Source organism: Felis catus, chromosome F2 (genome assembly GCF_018350175.1).
Source record: "Felis catus isolate Fca126 chromosome F2, F.catus_Fca126_mat1.0, whole genome shotgun sequence".
Lineage (NCBI taxonomy): Eukaryota > Metazoa > Chordata > Mammalia > Carnivora > Felidae > Felis > Felis catus.
Window position 1 is genome coordinate 12,796,349 of NC_058385.1, and position 19,451 is coordinate 12,815,799.

Sequence of the window (19,451 nt, forward strand, 5' to 3'; positions counted from 1 at the left end):
CAGGGAGAGATTTTTTTTTTAATAATGGCAAATATTACAGCATGTTTCTAAGCTGATGCAAAAGAGTTGGTAGAGAGGGAAAGTGTGATGATGCAGGAAATGCAAAAATCAGAATGATGTCCTTCAGCAGGTGCAGAGGCTGGGAAAGGGGACCAGAACAATTCATCCATGCGAACAGGAGAGAAGGCGGAGCATATGGCAGGAGGGGAAGGGAGGCTGTTAGTGCTGTAGTGGGATCATGCAGAAGTTCTCTTTGGATACTTCCATTTTCTTAGTGAAATAAGCAAGAGTCTTCGCTGGAGATTGAGAGTGGGGAATGAAATATGAGAGGGATAAAGAGGAGAATGTGTAAAATGGTAGTTAAAATCCCATCAGATTTAGTACACTATAATTCAAAGATTACCATTGGAGGAAAAATGATACCAGTTAGAGGCTAAAAGTGGCGTATAAAGGGTTTTCTCAGAATATCCTATTTAACATGTTTACCTTTTCTAAATAAAGTGTGGGCTGCAGTCAATATATAGGTGTCTGAAGAACCAAAATGAAGCACAACTCCATCATTTGAGGGCGTGATAAGAAAACGGCCCACCCTCCCCTGTTCCAAACCAGAACTAGTAAGAATCGGCACAAATTGATGAAATATCTGTGGAGAACTTTTCAGAAAATATCACATCAAAGAATAACTTGTTCTGTGTACTGATTAGGTAAGTGTCCCAAGATGATGAGGACTAGAACTGAAGCAGTAGAGAGAGAGAGAGAGAAGTGGACAGATTTATGATTTTTCTAGATGAAAATTTCCCGATGAAAAAGGGGCAGTTCATCCTAAATTGATAGAAAGAGCTTCAGAATATACTGCTATCTACCCGTTCATATCTGTAAGTGGTCTGTCTCCATTATAGACTTATCTACCAGGTGAGCAAGTCCAATGTCAATGACCCACACTGGTCATCCTGCCCCTATGGCCTTCGGTATATTCACATACTGGCTTTTCTGTTTAGGCATCAGTTTCCTCTGAGTTTGGCTATGGTGAGTTAACTCCCCAAAACATGATTATTCATAGATAACTTCCAGAATGACAGAGTCCTGGAGCTGAGAGAGCCCTTTTGAGACCATGCAGCTCAGTCTCTTCAAGCTACCAAACAGATCCTGGATCCGGAGGGTCTCTTCGAGGTTGGCGGAAGGAGAAATGTCTACCAAGATAATCCTTCTTTAGAGAAATTGAAATAAATATCTAACTAAAACTCAATCTGAAAAGACAGAAAGATGATAAAGTTTATATACCTTGTTCCCTCTCCTCCGCCTATCCCAAGTTCCTTCATTTTAATGAGGTAAAAACTTCTTACAACTTCCAGAATTGGGAAAATATCAGTATTAAAATGGCATATACTTCTTAAAATCTCTTGAATGAAACTAATAGACTGCTTTGAAAATCAAAATTGTACAGATTTATTGCTATCAGCTTAGCATCTGTACGTAAAATGGTTTGGGCAGGTACAGAACATTTGTTCTAGGATGTTAACATCACAAAGCCTTTTGTTGACTTGAAATAATTCAACCATCCAAACTTCCTAGGAAACATGTCATTTTCTGCCTCAGAGGCATTAATGGCTTGTGTAAGATAATAAAGTGAACTGAATTTATAATTTAACATTTTGTACTGATGTTCAGGGAACTTGGTCAAAATTGATTTTCATGGTGATCCAAAGAATAACATAGTATCAGTGCTGCTTCAGAAATGATGGATATTATAGTTTGTACTTAACGTTGCTGAATTAAAAAAAAATTGTTGGGATATTCCCACAAAATTGTTTAATTTGCTAACAAAGAATGAAAAATTCATCATTTATTCCTCCCTATGGAATCCATCCTCTTTCAAATTCTTATTTTTAAAACTCCTAGGCATTTAAAATTTCTTTTAAATTACTCGATTAAAATTTAATTTACCATGCCTAAGTTTTGCTTAACACCATATTAACATTAGTATCAATAACACCTTGTAGCAGAATAGTTTAGGGACAAAAAATTATCGCCTGAGGCCAAAATCTCAAATTCCTACTGTTAAATAAAGATACGAATCCAACAATCACATGTGTGAAAGTACTGAGTTTATTTAGACTCTGGCACCCACAATCACCGTCACGTAAAAAGAAAAATTCTAAACAAAGAATTTTTGCCACAATTAAATTACCATGTGTATCCATCATTATTCTCTCTAGTTAATATGCTTTCTTAATCAAATGACTGTCAATACTGGTAACAAAGCCCATCACTTATTTGAACAGGCATCATCTTTTGGTAATGAACACATTCTGTCTTGCTTAACACCAATGAATTTAGCAATTTTGGAGGATGACTGACCAAATTAATTTACGAAAATGATATAATTGCTGTCTACTACCCCTGGTCTGTACCGTGGACAGGGGGAACTTCTTTGCATTAATTTTTCACAAACTTAATTTATTAAAATTTAATAAGTGAGTGCTTAATAGAAAGATAAGAATTTGAGCACCTGGGTCTCAAATGGTGGCCGCCTTTAGTTCAAAGCAAAACCTGTTTGTTTTATCCACAGATGTGTCAGTTTCCATGTGAGTGCCATATACAAGTCAAGGCACTGACCCCCTCCAAAGGGGTGATGTCAGGTTCTCCTTGGTCTGGAAAGTTTTGGTATTGTGTCCCAGTAGGGCTGAGAATCTCATCCCACCAGGCGGGACTGTGGGAGTTTTGCTGCTCGACACATTGTGTATCAGCCCTGGCTTTTATTCTGAACTCCAGACATCATAAATTCAATGTCTCCTTGCCACGTCCAGTTGAATGTCCGACAGGCATCACAAAGATTACAGGATGAAAAGTGAATTCTTGACTTCATTCCTACCTCCCCAATCTGTTCCTCTCCCAGTTTTCCCTGTGAGTAACCAGCACTCTCTTTCCTCACCTGGCTGAACCAAAAATCCAGGACTCAAGTCCTGTCTCCCTCTGACCTGTACACCTAAGCCAACATTAAGCCCTCCCCAGCCATTTCCCTATCTCCACGCCACTGTCCCTTGAGTATACCTGGAATACTGTCCTATGCTTCTTGCTCCTACTTTTGTTCCCTTAATCTATTCCCCAACCGGGAACCAAAACAATCTTTACGAAAAAACAAGATGCCCAAGTCCACGCATAGAGCTGGGGCACGGAAAATACCATCCGTGAGGCCCCGGCCTCACCTGTGCCGCCTCACCGTCTCTCAGCTTGCCCTTCCTGCCGTCCTGGAGCTTGTTCTGCCAACATCGCTTCCCTGTATCACAGCCTTTGGCCTAGCTGTTCCCTCGGCCTGCACAGCTCCCTCAGTAACCTCGTCACATTTCAGCCACTCGCCACCTTGCTAGAGTGGCCTTTTCTGATCAACTTATCTAAAGTGCTATCTGCCCTGTCGTCCTCAAATCACACCACCTGCAGCCAAAAAATCTTAATAGGTATGCTTTTCTTTTCTTTATGATATGTATTATATAAGATGATCTAATATAGTTATGCTTAGTGCCTTATAATATGCTTAAATATATGTTTATTTATATATTTACTCATGGCCTTGCTCAACTGTCACCTCCCGGGTAGACTTTTCCCTGACACCCTATCCAACATATCAACTCCCTCCCACATCGTATGCTGTGCGGTTTTGGGGGGTTTTTGTTGTTGTTGTTGTTGTTTAGGTTTTCCTTAGCCCTTACCACTAACAAGCATTATATCTTATCTTGTCCCAGGCTTCGCCATCACAATGACAACTCTGTATGTTTTGCCGAGGGGTTCATCTGCAGGGCCTAGAACAGGGCCTGGCATAGAGTGGGCTTTCTCTAAGCAATTTGTGACTAGGTAGCCTTCAAAATACCTTCCACGGGAATACAAGATCCACAAGGACAGAGACCTCTAGAGTGTTCATTATGATAATCCCAGGGTCTAAAAAGAGCATGTGAGATCTGGTGGGTATATGCAATTACAGATGAATGTGGACACGCTTCACAAAACAAAGAGCTGGAAGATGGGGAAAGTCAGAGAAGAAAGAGACGAGGGAATGGAGGTAGGTAGGGAGAAGGGAGCTGGTGACAAAGGAGTCAGCGGAAAGAAACCACAGCGAAAACAAAGTACATTCCACTTTATATTTTCACGTCTTTCCTAAGCACACTTGCAGCCTCTAGTTACAAAACAGGTTCTTAAAGCTCCGAGGAGCCTTCAGTGAGCACTTTGAGGAATGGGGCACGACAGTGACGGGAAATCGAGGACAATAGCATTCTTCTTGATCTTCTTTTGAAAACCAGAGAGAAGTCCGATGGAGGGAGGACAGGAAAATGTTGTTGGATTCACCAGGCCACAATAGCAAGTTAATTGTCTCCTTTACAACAGTATTTTTTGCTTGACTTTACACACATGCATGAGAAATGGATTCTATACATAAGTTACAAGAGAAAAGAGAAGTGCAAAATAGTGGGCAGTGAAAGAATGACACAGAATACAAACACCAAAAACATTTTCTACAGAGGAGGGTTTTCGAATACCTGTGCCTTTCCGTATCTCGCCCGTGGACTCTGAGGGTATTTGCGAACCAGTTCTTGGAATGCACTCAATGCTTCCTCAATTTTTCCCTGTTAGGAAGAGGCAGTTACGTAAAGACGGCAAGTTCAGATGCATAATGTTATTCAGTATGTGTGTGTGTGTGTGTGTGTGTGTGTGTTTTAAGTAGGCTCCACGCGCAGTGTGGGGCTTGAACTCATGACCCTGAGATCAAGGGTCAGATGCTCTACCGACTGAGTCACCCAATATGTTTTTTTTTTAATATTCACCAGCTAATGTTGTCAAAACTGCCTGGACTCCGTTTTGAGTCTAAAGACAGTTTTACCAAAGATTTTTAAAACATTAACAAGTATGGCAACCGTACAAGTAAAAATGAACATAAATGCACTTTACTTCTTTTAAAAACAGAAACCTGGCAAATGATGTACTATAAGTCTTTGTTTAAAAAGTTGCACCTTCCCTTTAGATGCACAGTTCCTGTGGGCATTAGTTCTTCATTTTCTTTTCAACAGAAGCATAGTTGACACCCAGTCTGCCATTGGCTTCAGATGTACAACACAGTGATTCAACAACTCTACGTTACGCTACGCTCAGCACAACTGTAGCTACCATCTGTCACCAACCACTACAAAATCCCTGACTATGCTCTTGAAGACAATATTTAGGTTTTAAGTTGGGGGAAGAATACTGCTGGCAGCTGGAATGTCCTGGGGTCTGCAAGGAGAAGTCTGAAGCACCTGTTGGGGCGGGGGTGAGGCCTGCAGGTTGAGAAGGCCACCTGGCATGGTACCTGTCACCCACTGGACATCAGGATTGATTTGGCTCCTCTCCAATCAATTTTGAGGGTTTTGACTGGGAAAACTCACTGACTGTGGGTCATGTGACCCCTCCCCGGAGCGCATGTGGGCCCTTAAGAAGATGGCCCAAGCACCTGTGATAAGTCTCTGACCACCACCACAGGAAAAGGAATAGAGGGTGAGGAACCCTCCCCCCACCACACTCCATCCACGGCCATTCCAGGGGGTAACACACGTCTCCTGGTTTCCAATGGACGGATGCAGGTCGAGGATGTTGGGAGCCATGGGATAGAGACAGATTTTTTGAGATGAACTTTGGGAGGCACTTCAGCTCCCTATACACTGGTAAACCCACTCATTCCTCATCTAAACGGAAGGGTGCTGTGGTTTGTATGTTTTGACGTTCACCGAGTGAGTTTTCACACAACAAAGTGTACCTCTCCAACGTGGCTGTGCACAGCAAACGGCACCTCCTACCCCGCTGTTATTTACACCCACTTCGGACAGACTTGACTAGAGAAAGGTCGGGCAGTGTTCATATTAAAGGTACGTAAGATCAGTTCTCTAGGCAGACGTTCTCGAAGAAAGAGGTTTTCACTTCCTCTCACGTGCCCGTAAGTGGTGCTGAGGGGCCGGTGGGAAATACATGCACAGTGGAGCGGCTACGAGGGCCGGTTCCGGAGCCAGACCGACTGATGGGAGTCTGCTCTCCACCACTTGGAAGGCGCATGACGTATGGCAAGTTACTTACGACTCTGCCTCAGGTGCCTGGCCTGTAAAATGGAGATGAGGGTACTCGGCTCGGCTGTGGGGGTGCTGTTTCGGTTAACTCTCCTAACAGTGACGAAGCTCTGGCAGACACTGCACGGAGCATGTGCTGTGTGGGGGATGTGTGTGCAGCACAAGATACCGGGGCCCAGCCCAGGGAGGCCTCAGACCCGAGACGCAGGTTCATGCTGACAACGGGGACTTGGCTGTAGAGATCAATCGGGCCGGGACCACAGACTCCACATCACATTTAGTGTCAGAAAAGTCTGTATAGCTTTTTAAAATATGCTGCCCTCTCATGGTATTAATTTCTTTAAAGATTTTATTTCTTAAGAGCAGTTTTAGACTCATGGCACAATTGAGAGAAAGTATAGGTTTCTCATATACCTGCTACCTCCCCCATGATTAACATCCTGCACCACAGTGGTACATTTGTTACAATTGATGAACCTGCCATATCGAAATCGCCCAAAGTCTGTAGTTTATCTTAGGGTTCATATTGTATATTCTGTTGTATATTCTGTGCGTTTGGACAAATGTATACGGACTGTATCCACCATTATAGTATTATACAGACGAGTTTCACCACCCTAAAAATCCTCATCCCTCCCCCCACCCACTTTTAAGGGATGAAGGATTCATGTTAAATATCTTTTTCTGTGTGACTTTCTTGTAACTGCCCTGTGTTATTATTTATTATTATTATTATTATAAGAAGAAGAATAAGGAGAAATAAAAGGAAGGAAGGAAGGAAGGAAGGAAGGAAGGAAGGAAGGAAGGAAAGGAGGGAGGGAGGGAGGGAGGGAGGAAGGAAGGAAGGAGAAAGAAAGGGAGGGAGGGGAGGAAGGAAGGGAGGGAGGAAGGAGGAAGGAAGAAAGGAGGAAGAAGGGAAGGGAGGAAGCAAGGAAGGAAAGGAGGGAGGGAGGGGGGAAGGAAGGAAGGAAGGAGGGAAGGAAGGAAAGGAGGGAGGGAGGGAGGGGGGAAGGAAGGAAGGAGGAAGGAAGGGAAGAAGGAAAGAAGGAAAGGAGGGAGGGAGAGAAGGAAGGAGGGAAGGAATGAAAGGAGGAAGGAAGGAGGGAAGGGAGGAAGCAAGGAAGGAAAGGAGGGAGGGAGAGAGGGAGAGGGGGGGAAGAAAGGAAGGAGGGAAGAAAGGAAAGAAGGGAGGGGGGGAGGAAGGAAGGAGGGAAGGAAGGAAGGAAGGAAGGAAGGAAGGAAGGAAGGAAGGAAGAAGAAAGGGAGGGAGGGGAGGAAGGGAGGGAGGAAGGAGGAAGGAAGAAAGGAGGAAGAAGGGAAGGGAGGAAGGAAGGAAGGAAAGGAGGGAGAGAGGGGGGAAGGAAGGAAGGAGGAAGGAAGGGAAGAAGGAAAGGAGGGAGGCAGGGAGAGAAGGAAGGAAGGAGGGAAGGAAGGAAAGGAGGAAGGAAGGAAGGAAGGAAGGAAGGAAGGAAGGAAGGAAGGAAGGAAGGAAGGAAGGAGAGAGGGAGACAGGGGGGAAGGAAGGAGAGAAGGAAGGAAAGAATGGAGGGGGAGGAAGGAAGGAGGGAAAGAAGGAAGGAAGGAAGGAAGGAAGGAAGGAAGGAAGGGGAGGAATAGGAGGTGGAAGATAGAAGAAGAGAGGAAAGGAATCACTGATTCCAAGTAGCTTCAAAATGCAGGCAGGTAAATTCTTAGGTCTGAAGGTTTGGAGCTTGAGGCCCTGCCTTCTGAGTCCTTGGCTCTGGCTTCAGAGCCCTTGTCTCTGGCCTCTGGGTCCAAGACTCTGCCCTTGGAGTTATCTTTCCTTTCTATCCAAAGGGTGGTTAGTGTTATCAGCCTGGTTCTTGCCTGTAGAATTTCAGGACTCTGCCAGCCTTCTTTCAGTTTGTCCTCTGTCCCTTTCAGGTCGAGGTGGTCCTCCTGGTATAAGATTGTCAAAAACCTTGTGGATCTTCTGTGTATGTCACAGGGATTCACACCATTAGACAAGAGTCATGGCCACAGACCTCTCCAGGATAATCCCATCTCTATTCCTGGCTTCTGCTGGATGGCTGAGTAGATCTAAGAGCCACACATCCACTCTCTTCAGGAAAAGGAGCCCTCGGCCTTCTCTCCAGACTACCCTTTCTTAACAATGAACTTCCTACTTGTAGCATCTTCTGCAATCTGGACAGACTAAGAAATCTCCCCGAACTGTCATGTCCTGGCTCTTTTTTCTCTAATGGTTTCTTCCTTAATTATCACTTTCCTCTCTTATTTTACGAGAAGCAGCAAAAAAAGAAATCAAGCCACATCCTCAACACTTGGCTTGGAAATCTCCTCAGCTAAATATCCAAGGTCATCGCTTACAAGTTTTGCTTTGCCCAGGCCAGTAAGATGTAATTCAGTTAAGCTTCCTGCTACTCTCTAGCAAGGACTGCCTTTCCTCCAGTTTCAGGGACCTGTTCCTCATTTCCTTCTGGGCTCTGGCCAGAAGTGCCTTTAACATCTCTGTCAACATGCTGTTTGCAACGATAATGTGCATTCTCAAAGATTATCAATAAACCTTTCTCTAAGGCGCTCCTCACTTCCTCTGAGAGCCCTGGCCAGAAGCAGCTTTCGCATGCATATTTCTACCAACAGTCTGCTTCAGGCAATCCAGGCTTTTGCTCTCGTGCCTCTCGAAATTCTTTCAGCCTCTACTCCTAACCCAATTCTCCAAAGCCACTTACACATTTTTAAGTATCTGCGACAGGAGCAACCCACTGTCCAGCACCAAAATCTGGATTAGTTCTCTATAGCTGCTGTAACAAATTACCAGAAACTTGATGACTGAAACAACAGAAATTTATTCCTCAGTGCTGTGGGGAACAGAAGTCCAAAATTAGTTTCACTGGGTTGAAATTGAGATGTTGTTAGAGCCACGTTTCCTCCGGAGGCTCTGGGGGAGAATCTGTCCTTTGCCTCCCGACAGCCTTTCTTGACTGTGGATGCATACTCCAGTCTTTACTTCGGTTTTCACATTGCCTTCTCCTTTCTGTCTCCTATGTCGTCTGTATTCAATTTCCCTCTGCCTCTCTCTTATAAAGACACATGTGGTTGCATTTGGGGCCCAACTGGATAACCCAGAATAATCTCCCCAGTTCAAGATCCTTAACTTACTCATATCTGCAAAGACCCTTTCTCTAAATACAAGATCCAGGGATTAGGACGTGGGTATCTTTTGGGGGGACTATTTTTAGCTTTACCACATGCATTATGTAACTCAAATTGCAAATGTTGAGGCTATTTTTGTGAAAATCATGCTAAATGCACCATTACGCTTTAAAACAGAAATAACAATGGAAATAACAATCTTCGTAACAAATTTGCTAAAGTATTTTGTTCCTTCTAGACACTCCCTTAGTTGGTCATCAAGGTTATAAAAATAATGGAATATTTGGCTTGACCTAGGCATCCTTGCGATCCCCTTAAGACAGAGACCGTGTTGCTTTGCTAAGGGCTGACAAAGTAAATGTGTTTGCTTTTGGTCTGAAAGAATTTCCCTTCCCCAGAATCTCCTAACGCTATTATGCATTTCTTATTTAAAAACTCAAAAGCAAGATACAATGCTTGTGAAGAACTGCCTAAAAATCATCTCTTTCAACATAGCTTACATTTTCTCCCAGGACCAAAGCCAGTTCATTGGAGAGACACGTACTTGGGCCCCGCTGTGCTGGCATAAGGCCAATGGGCCATGCTGAAGGACATTAAGACACCCCCCCCCCCCACACACACACAGATGTGTTGTAGAATCCGCTGGTGTGATGTTAGGGGGGAAGCTGTGCCATCCATCAGTGCACCCTTTAGGAAGATCCACAGCAGAACGTTTCTCTCCGGACTTGGTAGAGGACAGCTACTCTGATGAACACCATTAATCTTACAGGACGATGCTATTCCCCGTGTCTTCTGCCTACAGTGTACTTCATTCATCCCAAGCACCATTTAGAGCCTGGGATGTAAGCTTTCATGTGCTGGCCTTACTTACTCCGGCCTTATTACGTTTTCCATTTTCCCTCTCTTTTTTCACTTAAAATACAGTAACAGTAAGTGACTCCAGCAAATAAAAGAATCTTTCAGTATAGCACTTCAAATTCTTTTTTTCTAGGGATAAGGAAGAGTTTCAAGCAATACGTACTTCTGAAAAATAGAGGTATTTTAAGCAATACTTTTGAAAAATAGATGATTGAAATATGATCTGATCTATGCACTTTGGATGGAAAAATAAAGTGACCTCATACTTTCATGTAGCACAGTACTCAAAGCTAGACTGGACCTCCTCCGTCTAGGACATACCTCAGCATGGGCTACTCCAGCACGTCCAGTCGCATCATTTGAAATATCAGCCATAAAAATAACCTTAAAAAATTACGTTGATAATGCAGCCAATAATATGGATCCCTGCTATTTCAGAAGCAAGAACTGTAGCTATTTCTTCCTCCTTTATTTAGTCTGTTAGAAATTCAGGGTGCTTCTGGAGGAATGAATGATAATTTCTCCAAATAAGCAAGAACCAGAGAATACCCCATGGACTGTTCCAGCACTTTTATGTCCCATTGATGTATCTGCCCCTTGGTAACTGAGCTCTTTACCATTCATTAGAATTACATAAAAACCCTTCTCTAAAGTTGCTCCTTTGTCCTTTATCCCAAAAGTCACCTGTGAAATAGACACCCCACGTTTTCACACCTGGCATTTAGCAAAGAGCAAGTGGAGAATGCCAAAGAAAGTGACAGAAAAAGAAGATTTCCACTTCATTTCTATTAAGAAATGCAAATTTCCTACAAATAGTAGAGGGCTTCCTCTTATAAAAGCCACACAAGACAGACTCAGAAATCATTCCAGCCGTTAAACTTAAGGGCAGTGAACAACAACTTGGCCGCGATATTCTTTGACGTGACTACATGTTTATCAGCTGCTAAGGAGGGTAAGCCCTCCTTGGCTTGGGAACCTTGTCTAATACTGGTTACAGAAGTCTCCGTGCTTACTGGTATGGTTCCGATAAACATGTGGGAAGCACATTCTTGTCCCACTTCAGTTCCTAACTTGGGTGCTTTTGTCGTTGCTTATTGACTTACAATCCCCCGGTCCTATCTTTGCTGCCAATGTCTACTTGATAAAAAAAGCATTTACAGGAAAACTAATGATCATTACGCAAAGTCTAATTCATGTACAGAGTAGAGAAAGAGCAATTTCCACGGCAAACAAGTAGATGATTAAGTGAAGGTGTTATTAAATGCATTATTATAAGTGTTTGACATGATAATTAGATGAAGAATATGACTAAGAGAACACGTAACTTCAATCTAGTGTCAACTTCTTTTTTTAACCGCAATATCCAGAAACAAATGCAAGTAGTATTTCAAATTAACAGGTAACAACACAAACCACATAATCGTCTCCCTGAAAACTGCAGGTGCATGGGATTAACCCCAAGTGAGAAGAATGTTAAACCCAGTGTCATTTCACTTAACAGTAACTACCCTAAGAGTACTGGACTAACTTACTTTCTCTTTGCATTGAGATGCTACCCAATCAAAAACTTTTAGAAAGAGTACTTACTGTTCTCATTTTTTTAAATAAGGAAACTGAGGCTCAGAATGGCCAAGTGTTCTGTCCAAAGCCACACAACTAGCAAGTGGTGGAGGGAGGCTGACCTCAGGTTAGCCGACCTCAATGTTAGTTCTACTTCTGTTTGGTCATACAGCCATGATTCTTCCTTCTACTTGACTCATTTCACATGGAATGCTGATGTTCTTGGGGAAAAATCCACTCTATTCAAGGGCTGTTTCTATTGTTGTTGTTGTTGTTATTATTATTATTATTATTATTATTTTAACAATGCAAGAGTAATGCCTGAATTTATCTTCATTGCACATTTCTCCACCAGACAAAAACATCAACATACCCTTTTACGAAGTTTTTCTGCAGCGTCAAGTTCAGCTTTAATAGTCTTATCAAATTTATTTAATAGTTTAGGCTTCTTTTTCTTAACTGAAAGAAAAAAGAGGTTTTATTTTGTATTTTTTTTTGTCTAGAAATAATTATTAAGAATAGTGATTTACAAGTAATGAGAAACCTATAGCTGCAGGAGCAAACCCACTCCCGGCTCACCTCTTCCCACCCCCATCCCTAGCACGACACCGTCAGTAGCTGCCAAGGGAGGTACCGCCGCCCTTACTTCGACGGTCACAGGTGTTCCTGGGAGACTGGGTGGGTACTGGCATCCTGAAACTCACGAGGGATACTGGCCTAGTTTCCAGAATAAAAATGGGAGGTGTGAGTTATGAACTCTTATTGTCAACTTTTGGGCTAAGTGCAAAAGACTGCTTAAAATAGCTTTTGAATATTTCTGCAATGTTTCTGATCAGATAAAGATAAAAATGGGAAAGTCAGTGGGAAATCTCAAGGGAGCCAACGCTAACAGAATTTCATAGTCTAGTGCTCAAGCTTCTTCCATTGCATCATGGATACCACTCCAGCCATATTCCATACTTCAGCCAAACAGGACCACCCTGTGTTCCCCAAATAAGCTCTGTGCCATTTCGGATACTACTTTCTCTAAGTAAAATGGCCCATTTTTTACCTTTGTCAGTTGAAAATACGCTCATCCTGCAACAATTAGCTCTAAACTACACTCTTCATAAGGCTTCTCCAGGTGTCACTCACATAAGCGCTCAGTTCTGCCTCCCTCATGTCATTTCCCCTCTGGCTTAGAGTCCACAGCACCCTGCATCTCTCTCTTTCGTGGCCCTTCTCCTATATGACTTGTACTATTTTAAGATTTTTTTTTAAACTTTGTGCCCAGCGTGGAGCCCAATGCAGGCTTGAACTCACAACCCTGAGATCAAGACAAGGCACCATGTCTTAGATGCAGACTGAATTGATTCATGCTCACTTAGCATAAAGTCACATCCAGCAGGAGGGGGACGAGTCCTGCTGGGGCACACCTGGCAGTGCCTGTGGGGTGGATGGAGGCCGCATGGTCCCTGGAAGCCTACGGCAGTCCCTCCTGTGGGCTCAGGAGAGTGACGAGGGCAGGACCTTGAAGGGTAAATGGGATGTTCCAGATAGAGAAGGGGGTTGGTAGTGGGATAGGGGGAGGAGACAGAATGAGGAAATGAGGACAAAAGAGAACTTCTCTAATGTTCTGACACTGAACCTACACATCCAATTGCCTCTCTCCTGTCACAGAGGAGGAGGGGCTCTCCTTTTTAAGATCCCGCCCCTCCGCGCACACACACCTGTCCTCGGCCTTCTGCACCTTCTAGTTGTCTCCTCACTCGCTGGCTCTATTCCAAGTATCTCTTGTCACTTAATAATGCTGAAGTCTTCATCGTCTTAAAGCAAACCAACACCAGCCAGGACAAACGTCGGGCTACCCTCGTCTACTTGCCATCCTTTCTTCCTCACCCCTCACTCATGGCCCCTCAACTCACAGTGCTCTGGTTTCGCCAACGAACACAGGGCAAAAGCAAGTCTTCTGGAAGGAAGGGGAGCTCAGCGGTTAAGAGTCAGAAGGCAGGGGGTCTGAGTCCCAACTCTGTGATTTCCGTGCTCTGTGACCTAAGCCAAGCTGGTAGCAAAACTTTTCTGGCTCTTACTTCCCTAATCTGTAAAATGTGGATATTGTTTTTGAGAATTAAGTCAAAATTGCACACGAACATACAGCACAGAGCCTGGCATACACTAAGGTGCTCCATATCTGACAGCCAGTAATGCCTACGACCTTCTCTGCCAATCCCTTTGTTCCTTTTTCTCCTGACTTCTTTCAGCACCTGGCACGGCTGACTCTTCCCTCCTTCCCGAAACGATCCCTCTCCTTGACTTTGTTCTGTGTTGTCCGCCTTCCTAGTTTTCTTCGTGCTTCTCTGGACTCTGCATTTCCCCCCCAGCTCCTCTCTGGCTCCTGCCCCCTGCTGGTCCCTGGGATGCTGTCTTCAGGGTCAGTCTTCAGCCCTGTACTGGGCTTTCTTTAACAGTTTAATTTCCAAATGGAACTACAAATTAACTAGTTAAGTTTCTTTTTTTTTTTTGAATTTTTTTCATGTTTATTTATTTATGTTGAGAGAGAGAGTGAGAGAGAGAGCATGAGCAGGGGAAGGGCAGAGAGAGAGAGAGAGGGAGAGAGAGAACCCCAAGCAAGCTCCGCACCATCAGCGCAGACCTGACCTGGGGCTCGATCTCATGAACTGCGAGATCACGACCTGAGCTGAAATCAAGAGCCAGACGCTCAGCTGCCTAAGCCACCCAGGCGCCCCTCTTTGGCAGTACAAAAATCACAAATCCACGTGCCTGTGATTTGTGACACTGATGTCTCAAGCTCAGCACATAAGAAATCGAAGGCACTGTTGCTCACTAATCTGTTCTTGTCATGTCTGCCCTCTTTCAGAGGATAGCGCCGTATCCATCTATCTGGTTGTCCAAACCACAAAACCGGCTAGAGATGGCAAATAAAACGGCAAAGGAGGAGCGTGTAGATTTGTCCAAAGAAAGACTGAATGGAATCGCTACTATTTTGTTTTTAGCATTCACTCTGGGCTAGCCTCCACACTGGGTGCTTTACGTATATCTCCTTTTATCCTCTCGACCTCCCACCCATAGGGAATTTAACTTCACAGGCATGTCACTGAGGTCCCAAAAGGGTTAGTCCCTTGACACCTCCCCTCGCTCATCCACATGGGAAGGATGGTTTCCACTCAAATGGTTTCCAAAGGGAAGGACACTTCCTAAAGCCTCTTAGCCTCTTGCCTCTCCCCACAGGGGAGATGGTGTGACTTATCTGCTCACTGGGTTGGGGGATATGACAAACTCGGGTGACTCAGTCCCATCCCTTCTCTTCCTCCCAAGGGCACATCTGAGCCGACCACGTGGGGGAACCAGGCCTGTTCCCTGCTGCCGGAAGTGGGCAGTTACGTCTGATTCTGGGGTTTATTACTAATAAACCCATTGCTCCTGCTCATCCTTCCCATCCTTCAATTCACGCTTCATCAGTAAAAAAGCTGACACTCTGATCATCTTTCCTTTATTTCATTCCTTATGCATTAAAAAAAAATGTTATGCTCTTTTATTTGTTTATTCCATCTTTCTCTTCCCCCTCCCTGAACCCTCAGGACCCCTATTGGTTTTTTTAAATAATTTTTTAAAACATTTATTTTATTTTTGAGAGAGAGAGAGAGAAAGAGAGAGTGTGAGTGGGAGAGGGACAGAGAGAGACAGGGAGACACAGAATCTGAAACAGGCTCCAGGCTCCGAGCTGTCAGCACAGAGCCCGATGCGGGGCTCGAACTCACAAATGGTGAGATCATGACCTGAGCCAAAGTCGGACGCTTCACCGACTGAGCCACGCAGGCTCCCCGTCAGGACCCCTAGTGTTAAAAAAATAAGCGGCTAAAGCAGAGACGGACAAAATAGGGAATAAAGGGCATTTCCAGCTGTGCGTCACTATACGTTAGCATGTGCGCTAAGGATATGGAAAATAAACTGACGTGTGACCGAGATGAGAATTCACGGTGGTGAGTTACTATCTTGTCGTCTCAGCACTGACTCACGTCTCTCAATTGTTCATTTTGGTTTTGCAGAAGTGTCTGTTGGCAGAACGCCAGTGGGACCAAGAAAGCCCAGGGTGTACCCGACTAGAGTATATTACTGCTGGCGTCACTGGTTTTCCCACCTCTGTCTCCTGTTTTATAAAGTTAACACGAGACTTATCTAGAAGAAGAAAAATAAACTACTGCCAGCTCAGGACATCCAACATAATATGCTTGTTAAACAGCTAAGCTGTAAGTATCTCAATGTCAAAATATTTCAATATTATCACAAAAAAATAGACAAAATATTAAAAACCTTAACATATTTCTTTTCATGTATCTTCAAACGTAACAGTTCCTATTTCGCCTCTCTTTGAAATTCAAGTCTCATCCCATCATGGCTATTTTTATTTTTAAATGTATGAGAAGCCTAAGGCAATTTTCCCGACTCTCAAAAACACAGACAGATCTCAGCCTTCTTGTGATGGGGAGGCACAGAGCCAAGCCACAGAAACGACAAGGAGCACTCATGGTCAGTGATGGAACCAGGCTGTCAGGTGCTTTTGGCCTCAATGTTCTCTCATCTACCAATGAGTCACTTGGGCTGGTTGTGCTCAGGTCTCCTTGAACTTGGAAATCCTGTGCTTTAAAAAAATTTTTTTTTAATGTTTATTTATTTTTGAGACAGAGAGAGAGCATGAATGGGGCAGGGTCAGAGAGAGAGGGAGACACAGAATCCGAAGCAGGCTCCAGGCTCCGAGCTGTCAGCACAGAGCCCGACGCGGGGCTCGAACTCACAGACCATGAGATCATGACCTGAGCTGAAGTCAGACGCTTAATGAACTGAACCACCCAGATGCCCCGGAAATCCCGTGCTTTTAATTTTCAGTTGATTGAAATCAAGGTAATCTTTCAGAGTAGACCTAGAAGGTACTGGAATGAATTGTTAATTTTGTTGAACACGGATTTAAAAACAAATGGTTTGGAAGGAAGCTATTTATGCTATATTAAACTTTGTGTAAAAATAATCACTGCCGTTGCAAGAATTTTATCTTCTTTCAAAACCACTAAGAAGGAAAAAAGTGCATTTCAGTTGCATTTTAAATTCTTAGTTCCCCTGCCATGCCATGGCTGAAATGTTAAGAAAAAAGAAGAAAAAAAGAAGAAAACTAAAAGAATAATAAAGAGTGTGAAAAAGCCCTCAGATTACATAAAAATTACTGTTGATGCCCTTTTCATTTCTACTTGGTCCACAAATGACGATGGTTTTATATTATGGTGCCTGGGTAGAATTTGACCACCAAGGAAAACAGACACAGAACCTTTGTATCAGATTTGTGTTCTAAAACTACTCCATTAAAACAGAGTGATGGAAATGGCAATGTCTCCACATGGTAGGCAGAAAAGCAACAATTTCCTAGCCAGTCTCCCTGTTTCCAGTCCGTCTCCATGCTCTACACTGTCCCAAGGATATTTCTGTCCATGTCTTCCGCTGTTTAAATACACCCATGGATCCCTGAACATACAAAATAAAAAATGAAGTTCCTGAGAATGTCATGTTAGCACTCCTGATCCTGGTTATGTAGCCAGGAGAAATGCAAACATATGTCCACACAAAGCCTTGTATGTGTATGTTCACCGCACCATTGCTCAGAACAGCCGAAGAGTACAGAAAACCAAATGTCCGTCCACCTGGGAGTGGACCATCTGTGGCATAGTGATACAACGGACTACTGCTCCATACTAAGCCATAATATGCATAATGCACCTCAAATGTATCACGTTAAGTAAAAGAGGCCAAATTCAAATGGCTACTGGCTGGACGATTCCCTTTATACAGCATTTTGGAAAAGGGAAAGTTGCGAGGAAAGAAAACAGGTAAGTGATTCCAGAGGCTGGGAAGGGGTAAAAGGGTTGACTGCAAAGGGTACAAGAGAATTTGGGGGTTACAGCATTGTGTATCTTAACTGTGGTGGATGGACTGTATCTAGACGTCTATACATATGTCAAAACTCATCCCTGCACACTTGGATACATATGGTTTGGACCTAACCACGTGTAAGTTATGTCTCAACATGGCCTTCATGAAAACGTTACAAGGAAGAGACAATCTAAGTGATTCTCAGTAAGGATTCTTACTTTATGTACAACAGTATGAAAAGCATTTGGGCATGGAAATATAATACTTGTAAAAGTAAAAATAAAATTGAATCTGATTTTGAGCCCCCTCCTTGCCATGAATCTATTGCGAGGTAATGCAAACTGCAAACTCAACCATAATTCAGAGGCTTCTCCTTGTAAAAAAAAAAAAAAAAAAAAAGAAAAAAAAAGAAAAAAAAAAAAAAGGAAAAGGAAAAGGAGAAGGAAAAAATGCTCCTCCAGACCTAATGAGGCCTTTGGTGACATCTATATATTCTTCCTGTTTAATACCCAGCTACTTTTTTTAATCCTGATTGCTCACCCCTTTCTTAGTGTTCATTCCACCCTCTAAGCATTCTACTCTTTAAAAACAAACAAAACAACACCAAGGAATTTTTGACTACTCTTGAACTACATCAAAATGTAGTTCTTCAGTGTTTGAACACAATGGACAGAGCCCGAGGTCTCTGGATGGAGACCAACTTTCTTCACTGACTGGTTCATTCTTCCAACTATTTGCTAAAATCCCACTGTGTTCCAAGGACTGTTGCTAGGTGCTGGTAATTCAACAGAAATCTTCTCAAGGAGGCCACTGTCGTATTGAGAAGAAGGATGTAAATGGACAATTAACCTTCAGAGGAATGAGTTTAAGGATGGATCGGGAGTGGTGCTAATCTATTTGGGAGGCAAAAGAGAAATTTTCCTGGGGAAACTCAGAATTCAAGTATACCCAGGTAGTGGTAGCATTATTCTGGGCAGAGGAAAGAGGATCTGTTTTGTAATTCATTTACAACTGAGGACTTGGACCTTCATCATGAGTTATTTTTCTTGGAAGCGAAAGGCCAAGCATCTCCTTCTGTTTGGATGGTAGTGTTTGGTACCATCTATGTGAATGCTCTTATTATGGGAAGCTGAAGGCAGAGATATCGTTCAGGAACTCTGGGCACTGACTTGCTCTCTCCCCATATTTGAGGATCTGGCCTTAGGGATGCTAAGCCTGCTTTAAGAACCAGAAGAGGCCCAAAGTGCATGTTTAGGGAGTATAAGTTTTGTTGAGAGAGGATGTACACCCCAACTGTAAAATGGCAGTGGGGGGCGCCTGGGTGGCTCAGTCGGTTAAGCGTCTGACTTCAGCTCAGGTCATGATCTCACTGTCCGTGAGTTTGAGCCCCGCATCGGGCTCTGTGCTGACAGCTCGGAGCCTGGAGCCTGCTTTGGATTCTGTCTCTATTTCTCTGCCCCTCCCCAGCTCGTGCTCTGTCTCTCTCTGTCTCAAAAATAAAATAAAAACACTAAAAAATAAAAAAAAAAATGGCACTGGCACAGCAAAAATTGGGCTTTTGAAAATATGCAAGACACAAAGTATACAACCGTAACTCCCTACCCCGACCTGGACAAGGGATTCCAGATGCCATGTGTCTCACTTGCACTGAAGGCCATGGTATCTGCTCCTGCCCTGGGCTTCCATTTTGCTTTTGATACAATTTTGTATGCTAATTAAGGATTTCAATTAACTGAACTCTGAGACACAGGGAGAAAAAAAAACAAGGATTTCTCCCGCTAAGTCAAAACCCCCCAAATGCTTCATTCGTTCAAGGGATATAATGTCCATCTTGAGCTATTTCACAGTTGTGTTTCCTTGAACCAAGTTTACTGCCTTTTGCAAACTGTCCCCTGGTTT

At 43.4% G+C, this 19,451-nt stretch overlaps 1 protein-coding gene across 7 annotated transcripts in view; it reads right to left on the reverse strand.

The window, feature by feature from the left end:
• ASPH (aspartate beta-hydroxylase) overlaps nt 1-19,451 on the reverse strand; it is a 224,123-nt gene that overhangs the window by 63,102 nt on the left and 141,570 nt on the right. For all 7 annotated transcript variants that reach the window (XM_045049890.1, XM_023248216.2, XM_045049889.1 and 4 more), the window contains 2 exons: nt 12,010-12,095; nt 4,530-4,616 (listed from right to left, as the gene is read on the reverse strand). In XM_045049890.1, coding sequence (XP_044905825.1) covers nt 4,530-4,616; nt 12,010-12,095 — 173 coding nt within the window. The remainder of the gene's footprint in view (nt 1-4,529; nt 4,617-12,009; nt 12,096-19,451) is intronic.